The 15,027-nt window shown below is 49.7% G+C and overlaps 2 protein-coding genes across 2 annotated transcripts; both read left to right on the plus strand.

Annotated features, from left to right (window-relative positions):
* The first annotated feature begins 7,298 nt into the window (after positions 1-7,298).
* Positions 7,299-10,128, plus strand: LOC117865517 (amino acid transporter AVT1I). The gene is made up of 3 exons (XM_034749745.2): positions 7,299-7,721; positions 7,801-8,438; positions 9,385-10,128. The coding sequence occupies exons 1-3, from the start codon at positions 7,508-7,510 to the stop codon at positions 9,898-9,900; spliced, it is 1,368 nt and encodes a 455-aa protein (XP_034605636.1). The 5' UTR covers positions 7,299-7,507; the 3' UTR covers positions 9,901-10,128.
* A 2,142-nt stretch (positions 10,129-12,270) lies between these two features.
* Positions 12,271-13,477, plus strand: LOC117865180 (casparian strip membrane protein 2). The gene is made up of 3 exons (XM_034749319.2): positions 12,271-12,667; positions 12,794-12,917; positions 13,009-13,477. Exons 1-3 carry the CDS (start codon positions 12,441-12,443, stop codon positions 13,225-13,227), a joined length of 570 nt encoding a protein of 189 aa, XP_034605210.1. The 5' UTR covers positions 12,271-12,440; the 3' UTR covers positions 13,228-13,477.
* Positions 13,478-15,027: the final 1,550 nt, after the last annotated feature.

A 15,027-nucleotide genomic window follows, 5' to 3' on the forward strand; every position in this document is an offset into this window, starting at 1 on the left:
GGGTTTCTAAATTGATGAACTCTATCGGATCTGGGTTCCCCATGGGTCCGAGGCAAATAAGACCGGGATTTCCCGTAAGATGAATGGTAATGCGATGCCTGACCGCCTAAAAAAGGAAAGGGAGGTGTAAAAAGGTAAGAAACAGATCTAAAGTAAATGCATTGCCGATGGGGGAAGGATTCGGTAAAAACCTCTGGGATGAAGTTCCGTGTGGTCGGCGTGGTCGCCGGTGTAGATGCGGACGATGAGGCCATGATGGAGATCGCCATTGGGATCTTCGATGAAGCTCCTTCTTCTGTTGATGGAGCAACTGCTGTTGCCACTACCGCCGGAGGTGCCACTTCCGGAACATCGCGTGCTAGAGAGCTGCCGGAAGGAGCCGCCATTGGAGAGGAAGAGAGGAAGCAACGGGCGGTTGGCGCTAGGAAGCTCTGGCGGCAAGGGAAAAGGTGCTAAAGGAAGAAGAAGGCGCGCGCGCTGAGAAAGGGAGACGTGAGCTTGAAGATGAAGTGCGGGGGTGAACCGCTATTTAAAGGGCGCCTGAAGAAGGGTAAAAATGGGATTTTCACCGCGCCGGCGTTTCGAGTTTTTCGGGAGTAGTGGTTGTCGTGGGCGCCCGTTTCAAAAAGATTGCAATCATCAGCTGGAAGACCGCGAAACGGAAGGATATTTTCATTGCGGCTGTTTCGGAGGGGAGGTTATAAAGAATTTCGAAGTAAAAGACTATGTTTTACTCCGAAACTGGGGGGCATGTGTTGACGCCAGATTTCGTCACTAGTAAAATCGGCGCCAAGAAGAGAAGGAAACGGAGAAGCACAGTTGGGAATCGGCCGAATGGTGCTACAGTACGAGATCAGCCGATGACTTCTGTCTCGCCTCGGGTCGAGCGTGCCGGGTTCCCAATCGGTTGCCTCTTGCCGATAAGGAATCGGCCGATTAGGAGGTTGGGTTAATTGGGCCTGTATGGGCTTGGAAAGGAATAAAAGGATAAGGGGGAGATCAGCCCATGAAGCGTAGAGTAACCAACCTAGCACGAATCGTGCTTGTAAATATTCGTTTTCTGTTTGAATTAGGGATAGAATTCTAGTCGGTTAAGAAGTCATCTATACGGGGCTATAAATAGCTACCTTTGTAAATCTGTAATCATCAACAAATCAATACAACATACTACTTTTTCCTCGTACTTACTTTCAAGCAGACGACTTCGTCATTACTTTTCTCTTTTTCACGAGTTCGTGCGGGTTGGCAGGGCTGCATCAGTTTGATCTCCGGCCGATTCTGTAAGTTCCGCTTATCGAGTAATATCTAAGCTTTAACTTCGAGCGTATCGCTGTTGTTTCGTTTAGATTTATTCACTAGTTATCGATATTTGCTAGATTCATAGGTTTTACCTGTCTTTCTAGTTTTATCACCAGTTATCCAGCTAGGAATCAGTAGTTTCAGCTTTCTTCATGTTCTGCTTTTAAATTCATCTATTGCCGATTAGATCTGTTCCTAGTGTTGTTATCATAGCGTTGTATCGATTACTCCAGTAGTTTTCTGTCTACAAGGCTACAGTAATCGGCTACCTTATAGCCGATTTCTTTATTACGGCAAATCGGCCGATTCGCTGATAAGCTCTCTCGAGATCGGAAACTTAGCCGATCGCGATTTCTGGACCTGACACGTATCCTTCCTTGCCAATCAACAAGTCAGATTGGCTGGCACGTCGCGCGAACCGCACCAGGGCAATCACCCGAACAGGAGTTAAGCAGATTCTCCCGGGTCATGTGTCGGACGTTGGGATTCGGTTGACCGATCTCTAGCGCCAACAACAACTAAGCCCTTCCACTTTTCAGACTATTTACAAATAGGTCCTCGGTTTTCACAGTTTAGTCCTAAACCCTATTTTAAAGCCCCTAATACTCCTTTAACCCGTCATTTCATGCGCCAAACTTCCTCCAATCGATCCCAAATTCGACCACGACCTCCTCTCATATATTTCCGCCGAGGCATATCCAAAGTTCATGAAAATACCCCTCCTACCTATTTTCCATTCATATTTCCTGTTCGGAGCTCAACGGGTAAAATCTTTTTCCTTTTTATTTATTGTGTGCTCGTTTGTGTGTGCCGTAGATCGCGGTGTACCCGAGGAGGAGCGCGAGGAGGAGTTCGACCGCGAGCCCGAGCCCGAGGACCAGTACCGCGAGCAGGAGCTCCCGGAAGGCTTTGAGAACGGCAAGTCCAATCTCACCCCTTTGATGCATATTTAATACCCAGTTTTTCAGACACAACCTACTGGTATTTTTTATAAAATGCATATTGTTTTATCGCAAGACATGGTTGGATAGCCACCCCTTGATTGTTATGATTATTCCTTGTTGTCCCATATTTATCTCTAAATATGACTTGCTCTGTTTAGATGATAAATACTGCTAGAATGCTTAGGAACTCATTATCCAAATTCAATCATGACTACATCTGTTTATTCGGAAAATAAATGTGTGAGTGTGTTCAACTGAGGAGTTGGGTTTTCGGATGTAAAGAGAGGTGGTGGATGAGACGGATGGGCGTTTCTTGTGTGGAATGTCGGGTTGTTAAGCTCGTACCTTAGTGGTTGAGCAGAGTTGGGAGATATCCATCTTGTCATGGTTAAGGACCGAGTTGATGTGTCATCTTGCCTAATTCCATCATCGTACAACCACTCGACCGTTGTATGGGCAACGGCTTAGCATAAACCCCACTAGCTAAACTGCTAAGCTTCAGGTGTGCTGGTGAGCAACGGGAGCCCTTGGAAAAGGACTAAGCTCTTGGTGACTTAGGTCCCGGTTTCGGCCCTGTGGATGGGTTGCTAACCCCTTGGGTGCTTCCGTGTTGACTAGTCAGTATTGGTTAAGGTGGGTAATGGCTTTGTTAGGATCCGTACCATCACTAAGGTGATCGTGATACTGTACCCTACTTGTGGGAAAAGTGTACAACCTCTGCAGAGTTAAAACCTATCCGGGTAGCCGTGTCCACGGCATTGGGCGAGTTACGGCTCGGTCACACAACTAGCTTTTGGAAGATGACTGGTATTTACGGTGTGTGTGTGTGTGTAGGATTTTGGAAGTGTCCGGCAGTCGTGCCGTGCGCTACGGCGGACGGGGAGTTCGGTAGCAATAAAACTTGGATTCTTTGTGAAGGATCAACCCCACTTGATATATCGTTTATTAAGAAAATGTTTTCATGAAAATTCTTTAAAACGAAACTCCGCATGTGTCAAAAATCTAGCTTTATTGCAAATAGACCTTAACCATATCCTTGTTGAATCATATGCATATTCTTGTTGTATCCCCCTCCGTGGATGGGGTTGGACTTGTTGAGTACTTCTGTACTCACCCTTGTGTTGTTGCTTCAGAGGAGGATCCGGACTTCGTCGCCGAGGACTTCGAGTAGGAGGTTGCGTCTGCACCCAACGCTGCCTGCGGTGTTGGCCCTTTTGCAGGATGCTTCCACTGACGCATAGTTCCGATTGCAGCACGGAGTCCGACTGGACTGCAACTTGGATTTGTATTGTTATCGCTTTAGTCTTGCTTTGGGTGTGGCTTGCCCACCCGCTCCTTCGGGAATTGTACGGTTTCTGAACTATCTGTTGAATAAATGTGTTATCAGCCTCCTGAGACTGATAATTGGATCATATTTAGTCTCTACTTATGTGGGGACGCTTCAAACATGCTCCGAACGTTCACCAACAGGTTCAGCTTTGACAAGTAGAAATACAGCTTAAGTGAAAACGACTAATAGGTTATTCCATAGTAAAATCCAGAGCACACAAGTGTAGATATTCAATACAGATCTACTTATGTTTGCATCTCAAATTTAGCTTCCATTGAAATTCAGAGCACATGTGCCGTAGTGAATTTCTTAGCACAAGTCACAGATATGCACTCAGTCTCATTGCTTTGAAGAATACCAAGAATCTTGATTACCATGGATTTTGTGGTAGGAATGTGTTTATCTTCAACAATAATCTCTGAGGAAGAAGGGCATGTCTGACTCATGATCCATTCTAAAAATTCAGTAGGGATAGTGATCCTAGACACTTACAATATTTTTTTTTTTGAAATCCATACAACAATCCTTTTCTACTCATTATCAAGGGTTGCCACAAATTTTTGAACACAAAATGAATAAAACCTAATATCCACTCTATAGGAGTAGAAAAAAGGGTACGAATTAGAAACCATGAATAAAATAAAGAACTTATTTATCACTGGTGCAATGGTGTTAACACTTTAATAGTTAAAGGGCTCCCAACTGTGTTTCTAGTGATGAAAAAAGAGCAAAAGAATAGTCACCAACTCAACATTACTGTAGGGACATGCAGACTATAGGAACAGACCAAACCAGGAGCTTATTTGGGGTGTTGAACAAATGGAGGAAGCCTAAAAGAGAACGTCTCCAAAATTTTCTACAGAAGCTGCAAAAAAAAAGCCTAATAGAAATGGAGGAAAACAAGAAAGGCCGTGCAAGCCTGCTCATAATGGTAACTACAGAATTGCGAGGAAATAACATTCAGACCAAACTTTACACAATTGTATTATAGGGTACTAGCACTGGAGGAGCCCTTAGTGCTAATCTAGCGAACCTCAGCACTTGTCCACAGCCCAAATCAGCACAAGATACCAACAGGCTCCTTCCTCCAGTGTTCCGACAACTACCCGTAAATCCACGGCCTGATCTCACTCCATCTCAACCCACTGCGGCACCTCAGGACCCAACCACAGCCCACCATTTCACCCAAGTCTTAGATCCAACACAGAAACTACAGAGGTGGATCCAACGAGAAGTATAGTGGGAAAACACACGGGAGAGAGCTGACTAACCTGTGGTGAGGAGAGCACACGCTGCTGCTGGAGGGCCAGGGATGGAGCAGGCGGCGGCGACAGAGGCGGCGCGGCGCAGCGTAGCAAGGCCAACGAAGTGTCAGAGGGGAGTAGGTTGCGGACGGCGGCCAAGTGCCCGCTAGCGCCGCGGAAGTTGGCGTGGGCGCCTCCGGCGATGCCGCCCGCTGCCAAGGTCGCTCAGCTTCTCCACCGCCGAGTCGAGCAGTGTGGACACGACCGAGGGGATGACCGCGATATTGGATTGGAATAGAACGGAAAACTCTAGACGAATGGGAAAAAAAGATCTGGAAGGTTAGGCCTAGCGAATTGAACGGTCGGGGAAAGCTGCACCAATCTTGGAAGGTAAGATGGAAAAAATATTCCGGAAGATGGATAGGATTTCCATGCAAAGTATGGTTGTTGATGGACCGTTGAGGGTCTGTGGCGATTCTATGGGCCAATCCTATATGGCTTCAGGTAGCCCGCTAGTTATATGGCTTCTATTGTTTGAGATTTGTGCGAGCGTCCTTGTCTGTCGGATGGGCCCCCATCCCAAACCCTATCATCTCCCCAGCCAACCGCCACCGCCACCACCTACTCGCCCCCTGCATGCCGCTGGCCGGAGCCCCGCCGCTCCTAGCCCGAGGGATGCCGCTTGCGGCTATGCTCGCCGCTGCCCCGGTCGCTCCCGCCTACGGCCCCGTGCGTCGTCGCTTGGAGCCCCACCACGCGCTCCCAGCACCGCAGGCGCCGCTCGCAACCATGCGCATCGCCGCTCCCGCTTGCGGCTCCTTATCGTTAGGTACCCCCCTCCCGCGTGCCGGCTTGCCGCACGCCGGCATCGGCGCAAGCCACAACTATTTTTTTTAAAAAAATGTTGATGCAGTTATCGAAATGTTTAAACGGATTGTAAAAATGTTGAAAATGTATACATTTAAAAAAAATGTTGAATGTAGTATTTCTAAATGTTAATCTGTTTCTTAGAAAATCTTAAATGTAATATTCCGAAATGTTGAATTTACATATCTATAAGTTGGGATCATTAGTTGAACCTAATAAACTTTAAAACCATGTTGCTTATCCAGCACAAGGAAGCTACCTAGGAACTCCGGATTCTATGCGCCCTGTGTTGCCCATGGCCCAGTCACCTCACCTCGGTGAGACCCTGAGAGGGTCAGTTTAGCCACCTTATCTTTGCCAGCCCCCCAAAAAATGAAAACCTTTGCCCCTCGTCTTCCTACTGAGAACATAGTACATATACTGGATGAGGATTACTGAGGCGCAAGATGTGGCACCAGTTTAAGTCGCCGGATCCATCCTCCCCCTCAATCCCAACCGGCGAGCCCTCATGTTCCCCGTACAATTCTGCTCCAAGTCCCCATCGAGCACTGGCGCGCGCGCCGTGAAAATAAACGGTTTCCAGTTTGTAGACAACGTGCGTGCAGGAGCAGCACGGCCGCGCGCGCGCGGTACACAGGACAAAAAGCCTCGGTGCTCACTGGGGCGATGGCGACGAGACGGTATGATTCGTGGACCTGGGTTGACGTCGTCGCCACTCCCCACGGCTTTTGGCTGGTCGTCTGCACATGGCCGCAACTAAATGGCAAGGACGAATTTGGGAACGATGTCGTCCGCTCCCTACGGATCATTGCGTTTTACCCTATCCTCCTATCCTGCAGGCATGAGTGCATGGCTGGAGGCCTGCAACGGACCAACTGCTGTGCTCTCCGAATCAAAGGCTAGAACAACGGTGCTATTGCAACCACATAGCATGCGGCTGTATGTGCCTCCATGCGCTCGAATAGTCTAATGTCGTCTCTTTTGTTCATTAGACAACCTAGAGTTTCTACATGCATTTAGCAATAAAAAAGTATGAGGAGCACATCTTTTAAGAGATAAGCATGCCATGTGTTGTACACGTAACGTACTGTGCAATGGAGGAGCAGAGATGCATTAGTCAAAACATAGAGGGTTTCTAGAAGCGAAAAAAACAAGAAGTCCAGTTTATTTGTCCGGAATCACTTCGAAAAAGGTTGGAGCATTATCCTTCCGGATCACTTCAACTTCAACATCAGGCAATGCAGCATGGCGTTAGTAAATGCCACATGCGACGAAGGTTGCCGAACCATCGAGCCTGGGGCTTGTGTTGTGTGTCCACCGTAGAAGACCATCGCTCGTTTATCACCAGGTGTCCAGGTCGCTCTGCCGTTCGTCACGTACTCATTCCATCGTTCTCGGTTCTCCATGCCTCCTCTCGGCAAGCCTGATTCCTTTCACAGGTTTAAAGAGCGCTCCAAATCCAGCGGAAGCTTTCAGCCCACGTGGCCGGTCTAACGCCGTGGATCTCGAGCGCGGCCGCCGCGCCGCGCTAGCGGTTTGCCCGAGTCGCAGTCTCGGTCGCCAACTCGGCGTGCGGCCTCCGCACGGGCCGCGCCGCGCGCGCTCAAAAAGCCGTCGCGAGCGAGTCCGTGGGGTCTGACGTCTGGCGTCTCGTCTCGTCGTGCCTGCCGACGGGCAAGAGAACAAACGCAGGCTTTGCTTATCTACGGCTGGCACGGCGGGGCGCGGCACGTACGGCTTATCTACGGCTTCGTGTTTTCTTCTGTTCCATCGCGTGCCAGGCAGCTGCGGCGGAAGCGAGCGGCCGGATAAGAAGGGAGGAGATGGCCATTGGCGGAGCGGCGTCGCGTGGCGCCGCCGACGGCTCGGCGGCCTCGCTGCCCGGCCTGGAGCATCCCCTCCTCCACGCCTATGAGGCGCGCAAGGAGGCCGAGGCGGCGGACGACGACCACGAGGCGCAGTGCTTCGGCTCGGAGCCCGACGCCGGCGGCGCGAGCTTCGTGCGGACCTGCTTCAATGGCCTCAACGCCCTCTCCGGTGAGTGTTCGTGCCAGTTCGTTCTCCTCGGGCACAGGGCAGGGTTGCCAACGTTGGTTTCCCTCTTGGTTGCTTTCAGGCGTCGGACTGTTGTCCATCCCGTACGCGCTGTCGGAGGGCGGGTGGCTGAGCCTGGCGCTCCTGCTCGTCGTCGCGGCGGTGTGCTGCTACACGGGCCTGCTCCTCCAACGGTGCATGGCCGCGTCACCGGCGGCGGCGCGGGGGTACCCGGAGATCGGCGACCTCGCGTTCGGCCGCGGCGGCCGACTCGCCGCGTCCGCGTTCCTCTACGCCGAGCTCTACCTCGTCGCCATTGGCTTCCTCATCCTGGAGGGGGACAACCTCGACAAGCTGTTCCCGGGCACCAGCCTCAGCCTGGCGCTCGGCGGCGGGGGCGGGGGCGGGCGCCTCCTCGTCGTCTCCGGGAAGCAGCTCTTCGTCGTGCTCGTCGCGCTCGTCATCCTGCCCACCACGTGGCTCCGGAGCCTGGGCGTCCTCGCGTACGTGTCGGCCAGCGGCGTGCTCGCGTCGGCGGTCGTGGTCGTCTGCGTGCTGTGGGCCGCCGTTGCAGATGGCGTCGGGTTCCGGGGACAGGGCAGGATGCTCAACGTCAGTGGCCTGCCCACTGCTCTGGGCCTGTACACCTTCTGCTACTGCGGCCATGCCATTTTCCCCACGCTCTGCAACTCCATGAAGGAAAAGAAAAAGTTTTCAAAGGTAACGCATAACTCGCATTGGAAGCATATTGATTTCTTTTAGCACATGCTACCTCTGCAATTTCTTGTGTCGAATATAAGGAAGTGGGAATATGGGATACAGCTAAAAGAGTAAAAGTATGCCATTTTTCTGACATGAGTTTCAGGTACACTGAAATGTAACTACGGTGCGGTATTTGAGCGTCATTGTACCAACTATTTGATGCTCAATCAATCTGATTTGCGAAGCAACTTTCACTGGCTTCTTCCATTTCTTTTTTTTTTAAAAAAACACCTTCAGTACTAACAACACATGTACTACACATCGTATTTCCATTTATACGGCATTTGCTGAGAAGAGTTTCGGGTTCCAAAAGAACGAAAAGAGATGTAACTACAATGCAGTATTTGAGCATGAATCAACTCCAATCAATCTGACTGACGCTAGCCCTGATTGGGAAGCAACAACTTTCACTGGCTTGTACCACATCTGTCCATCTAGCCCTAGAACCTCGGATGATTTGCCATTTTTTGTTAGGTAGGAAATTGACGTGTTAGTTGTTGTCTTTCTACAATAGTGCAATTCTGAACACTCGAAGGAGAACATGTCTGACAGTGACTGATCAGTGTTCTAGTATACAGGAGCTACATCACATAATCAAAAGGGAGGTGAAGTAGCTAAATGTTTCTTTTCCTGCAGTTCCTTAAAACAAATCTTATTATTTGGTGGTACCTCTGACATTTGATGCTGCATAGTGTCTAGGAGTCAGCTGCACTGCCACCTTATCGTTTGGTAGCAAACAGACGTGTCAAATGTTTTGTCTTCTACAATGGTTCAATATTGAACAGCAGAAGGGAAACCTATCTGATAGTGACTGAACAGTATCATAGACCTACAGTATTCAAAGCTGAATGATTTTACTGCACCTGCTGAACTGAAATTACTATCCTGTATTCTGCTTTTGTAGGTGCTTGTCATATGCTTCGCCGCCTGCACCCTGAACTACGGATCCATGGCGATCCTCGGCTACCTCATGTACGGCGACGACGTCAAGTCCCAGGTGACGCTGAACCTGCCGAAGGGCAAGATCAGCTCGAAGCTGGCCATCTACACGACGCTGATCAGCCCGTTCTCCAAGTACGCCCTGATGGTGACGCCGCTCGCGACGGCGGTCGAGGAGAGGTTGCTCGCCGCCGGCTACAAGAGGTCCGTCAACATACTGATCAGGACCCTCCTCGTCGTCAGCACGGTCGTCTTCGCGCTCGCGGTGCCCTTCTTCGGCCACCTGATGGCGCTCGTGGGCTCGCTCCTCAGCGTCATGGCCTCGATGCTGCTCCCATGCGTCTTCTACCTCAAGATCTTCGGCGTGGCGCGGTGCGGCAGGGCCGAGGTCGCGCTGATCGCCGCGATCATCGTTCTTGGCTCCCTGGTCGCCGCCACGGGGACGTACTCTTCTCTGAAGAAGATTGTTCACGAGTTCTGAAGAAGACATGCCCCTGTGTCGCAGAGTTGGTGTTCTTTTGTTATCGCTGTGCAGTTCGGTATCGCAAGATGTGTAGTCGAGGCAGGGGAACAGGGCTGTGTTGAAAAAGACACAAGAGGAGCAGGTTGTCTGCATAGATACGGGCATATGTTGCTAACTTGCTATGCCGTCTTGAGGCATGTACTACTTTTATAAGAGATGCATATAGAGCCTGTTCGCTTCAGCTTATTCAGTCGGCTTATCAGCCGATCAAACAGTGTTTTTCCCTCGCAACAAATCAGCCGTTTCAGCTTTTCAGCCAGCTTATAAGCTAAAGCGAACAGCCCCATAGTCATTTGCCACTGTAGGAGCCTAGGAGAGCACTCTCCACGAAATCTGCCGCGAGAAGTAAGTAAAATGAGGAATCTTGTTTCATTTCACTAGTTGTGAAAAGAGCAGCGCCGCAGACTACTTTCAGAAGTTCAGTCCAACATACTCATGTCAAGGGATCGATTTTGTCTTAACTGAATTAGAATCCTTTTTCTGGGACGAATTTTCGCATTTCAAACAGTTTAATTTTGTAATTGTATACGAAACAGTGACCAATTGGCACAACAAAAGTGATACAGAAGCAGAAACAAGGGCAGGAGGCGCAAGCGCAACACACAACCAAGCTAATGACGCTGCAAGAATCCAAGGGACCATGTTCGTTTGTTGTTCCTCGTGCAAAAGGATCAAAGTTTTTTTTTGAAATGGAAAAAGGATTAAAGTACATATACAACGATACAACATACATGGATGCCGGCAGAGTAGACCCTTCAACCGGCAACAATCATCCGTGTCACATGGCTCAACCAAGCGCTACAGGAAAAGTTATTGCAGTGTTTTTTCTTTTCCAAGAAAAAAGAGGAGTACAGCGGTAGCTACAGAAACTGAAGCAAGCAGGGGGAAAAACAACAAGCAGTAGAAACGGGGGATGATGACGCCTCACGCGCGCATCAGAGGGAGATGAAGCCTTCCTTGACGAAGAGGCCGAAGAGGAGGACGACGAAGCCCGCGGCGATGCACTGCGTGCTGGTCACCACCGTCTGCTGGTACGCCAGCAGCGTCACGGCGGCGCCCGCGCACCCGATCAGGAACCCGCTCAGGTTCCGGTCCATGCTTCCTCTCCTCCTCCGCCGCCGCTTCTCGCCTCCAATCGCTCTTCCGCTTCTTGCTTCTTGGATGCTGTTGCGTGTGGTGTGGACCGTGGACGAGACGAGGGATGGGGAAGAAGAAGGGGGGATTAAGGCAGCAAAGTCAACGGCTTCGGTGCTGATGAGGGGGCACGGAGTCAGCTTGTGGAGGGTGCGGAAGGCCGCGGGTGCCGTTTTCAGGCTTGGGAAGCGTCGATTCGGGATGTCACTTCACAGCTCCCTCCGATCTCTCTTCCGGTCTATAAGATTATTTTGCATTGCATTACTTGCCTACCGGTCTCTCTAACCACTTTGTTCTTCAGCAGTTGAAACTTGCTCAGGGACAGCCAGATGGTCAAATTGCACTGATCTTTTTTTTTAGAGAAAAGAGCAGTGCAGCCCATTTCAACTATCAGTTTGGAGAAAAAAAAGAATTTTATGTTTGATCAAACTGCTGCGAATTTTGATTCTGTTTGGTCTCTGAAAACTCAAGAATAGGATTATTGGGCTAGGCTTCTGACTGGTCCGGGCTCTTCTAGGCCCAGTTCTCTAATGGGCTGATAATATGGTGAGCCTTTTCTTTGCAATCCAGTATAGTTGCTTAAGGGCCCAGCCCATAGCTTAGAGATTTCAGGCCTTTCTAATCCATCTGCCATGCCCCAAAAAAGGAGAGATGCCAGTTGTGAGACGAGAGAGGGCAAGTCCCCGTACTCCCCGGAAAGCAATGACCCTTTATCAAACAAAGCACGCTGCATCGGTGTGATCCTGAACTGCTTCAACAATGATATGGTATATCCTCTTTAAGAAAAATCATCCAACCATCACACTAGAGAGCCTTTAATCAGACAAAACACTGCATAATTCAACGCGGATGAAGCCAGCCGGGACGTACGGAAGCTGCCCGACAAAGTTTAAAGAACACTGCTAGCACTGCACTACCAGAAGGAACATGCTAGGACCCGAGACACTGAAGTTTGGGTTCGGCAACGTCCTAAAAGATCATGCCCAGCCTCGCTTGAGCAAGTGAGAGCAGGTGCGGAGTCAGCCAATGCCAAGACGAGCTTTAGTTGGTGTTCACGGATTAATTGTCAAAGCCACCTAAATCACCACCTTTGCTCAGCATGATTGACTAAACGAGCTGTTGGTTTTGTTGGGGCATAAGCTGCAGCTTACCACAATGGAAACCTCAAACTCAGGCATGCGTATATAACAAGGTCTGACCCTGACCACCGGTAGCACGCAGTCATCTTCATCCCAAGCAAACAGCCAGAGCAGCAAGGCAATCTCGCTTCTGCAAGCAAGAGCCATCACCTAGCTAGCAACAAGCTTCCCTTCTCGCGATTTGCTGCAGCTCAATTAGTTGCGCCGGACACGTACTTATACGCCATGACGAAGGACGTCGTGGTCGAGCACGGCGAGAGCTCCAAGGCGCCCCTTGTGGCGGCGGCGGGCGTCGGCCGCGCCGTGTCCTTCGCCGACATCTTCCTCCGGTTCCTCGCCATCATCGGCACCATCGGCAGCGCCATCTCCATGGGCACCACCAACGAGACCCTCCCCTTCTTCACGCAGTTCATCCAGTTCGAGGCCAAGTACAGCGACCTGCCGTCCTTCACGTAAGTCGCCACTCGAAAATATAATGGTTACGTACTGCTGCAACCTGGAAAGCCTTCACTGCCTGTTAGTTCGCTCCTCGCGGATAGCTAACTTATTTGATGCATGTGGCGATGAGCAATCCGCAGGTTCTTCGTGGCGGCCAACGCGGTGGTGTGCACGTACCTCGTGCTGTCCATCCCGCTGTCCATCGTGCACATCATCAGGCCCAGGGCGCGCTACAGCCGTCTGATCCTCATCTTCTTGGACGCGGTAACAATTAAGCTAAGCCGATCAATTGGATTCAGAACTTATAATTAGTTGCTGAAAACTAATAACTAATTAACGTGGTTTGAATTACTAGTCGATGCTGACCCTGCTGACGGCCGGCGCGTCGGCGGCGGCGGCGATCGTGTACCTGGCGCACAAGGGCAACGTGCGGGCCAACTGGTTCTCCATCTGCCAGCAGTTCGACTCTTTCTGCGAGCGCATCTCGGGCTCGCTCATCGGCTCCTTCGCCGCCATGGTCCTGCTTATAGTGCTCATCTTCCTCTCCGCCTTCGCGCTCGCCAGGCGCCACTGATCGGTCGAGCACAATCAGGCAACCGCCCCTGGACATCCCAACGAAGATGAAAGGGTCGTGCATGCACCTGCTTCTCTAGTGTGGTTTCTTTTCCACGGTTGTTCTTCGTTTGCTCTTCCTCTTTGGTCTGAATTGCTAGCTCTCTTTGTAACTGTCCCCTTCCAGTGTGGTCCTCCCAACTATAAAGGACGAGTCGAATTCAGATTTCTAGTGTGATGACAATGGTCGAAAACAAAGGGAAATTTGTGAATCGAATTGTCTCTGGCAGTACAGACAGGTGGGAGTGGAACGGCAGAGTCTCAAGCGGAGGCGAAACCGTGTCGCTTGCTGTCCACGAGGGAATCGGTCCCCCGGCCCCTTCGCCGCGGCCGCGCGCCGGCCGTCGAGGTAGGGCTGGTACACGTACCAGAGAGAGGAACACCCCCACACGGCCGTGAGCAGAGTTGAGTGAAGTGTTGTGATCTCTCTCTCCCTCCCTCTCTCTCTCCCTCTCTCTCCCTCTCTCTCTCTCTCTCTCTCTCATGGATAGTTCAAATGATCCTTGAGCACTTCGACATCCGAGAAACCATCGATACCCATCCATACGGTGTATCTAACTGAATTTTAAAATAGAAAAGGGATTTAAATCTTCCACTCGTACACTATACATCAGGATTTCACATGTCATATCCATCCACGAGTTTTATACACCTTGCCACCTATCCGTATTTCGATATATTCATTAGTTATTTGGTTATGTTTGCCATTAATCGACCAAAACACATAAGGGAGAGCCTAGATATATTTCCAATCTCCCATTTTTCGTGGTTGCTGATAACACAACCAAAGCTCAAAAGAAACGAATAATCAATTTTAATTTGAATCCATCTATATAGGCGGCTCCCCCTAAATATGTGCTTTGCCAACATTTCATCCAACGTTAATAAGTTATACATATTCACAAGGGCTCCCCCTTATCCATGCATTCATGGGGTGCAAAGTGCAGATAGCAATACACCAACACATGGCATCATGAGATCATCACATAAACCATAAAAGTAACCTAGTCATTACACTACCATTGAATACCTTACAAAATGTTTAAAAGTCTCACTTGGTACACACCAACCATCATATCACACCATCACAATTAACTCTTATATGTCCATCACGAATAAAAGACTAAGCGAGATCAAATCTAGATTAGATATCTTGCCAGTGCTGGAATATCCAGATACATGCTGGATATTTTGCCCTGCAACAAAAGATAGACACATAGATAGAAATAATTCCCCATTTACCATCAAGACAACAAAAAAAAGGAAGTTGTGGAGCACTTAGTAGTTGTCGTCGTCACCAGCAGTTGTGGGGGTTTCTTCACCATCATCCCCCTCTTGTTCATCAACTTGTTCATCCGGATTGTTAAGGTCATCCACTAGGTCGATGTCGTATATTTCACTGATAGCACCGTGTGTTTCCTCTTCTTCATCAACCCATAGGTTCTCAAAAATAGGAAGAGAAGGAGGAGGAGGAGAATAAGGTAAACCCATCTTGTCCGTGATGATCTTCTGCCTCTCGTCGAAGCGTTGCATGTGCTCATTCATAATCTTCCTTTGCTCATGAATCTCAACAACTGAGGTGGTGCAGACATTGAAGATAACTTGGGCCACACGACTAAGAAAAGAAAAGTTGTTGGTGCTTGTTTTGCCCTTTTGAGGAGAGGCGTAAGGAATAGAAGAATCTTGAGTTCGAGAAGATGATGGTTGATCTGTAGAGGGGGTGCTAGAGCTCTTCTTCTTGGAGCAGGTTGTGACCAATCCG

This window comes from Setaria viridis, chromosome 7 (assembly GCF_005286985.2).
Source record: "Setaria viridis chromosome 7, Setaria_viridis_v4.0, whole genome shotgun sequence".
In the NCBI taxonomy this organism is placed as follows: Eukaryota; Viridiplantae; Streptophyta; class Magnoliopsida; order Poales; family Poaceae; genus Setaria; species Setaria viridis.

What these genes read in the sequence shown, in the direction of transcription:
- LOC117865517 (XM_034749745.2), top strand. Translation starts at nt 7,508, where the DNA reads ATGGCCATTGGCGGAGCGGCGTCGCGTGGCGCCGCCGACGGCTCGGCG. An exon ending in TGGCCTCAACGCCCTCTCCG is followed by an intron (nt 7,722 to 7,800) that starts GTGAGTGTTCGT and finishes GGTTGCTTTCAG; the next exon opens with GCGTCGGACTGTTGTCCATC. An exon ending in AAAAGAAAAAGTTTTCAAAG is followed by an intron (nt 8,439 to 9,384) that starts GTAACGCATAAC and finishes CTGCTTTTGTAG; the next exon opens with GTGCTTGTCATATGCTTCGC.
- LOC117865180 (XM_034749319.2), top strand. Translation starts at nt 12,441, where the DNA reads ATGACGAAGGACGTCGTGGTCGAGCACGGCGAGAGCTCCAAGGCGCCC. An exon ending in AGCGACCTGCCGTCCTTCAC is followed by an intron (nt 12,668 to 12,793) that starts GTAAGTCGCCAC and finishes AGCAATCCGCAG; the next exon opens with GTTCTTCGTGGCGGCCAACG. An exon ending in TCCTCATCTTCTTGGACGCG is followed by an intron (nt 12,918 to 13,008) that starts GTAACAATTAAG and finishes TTGAATTACTAG; the next exon opens with TCGATGCTGACCCTGCTGAC.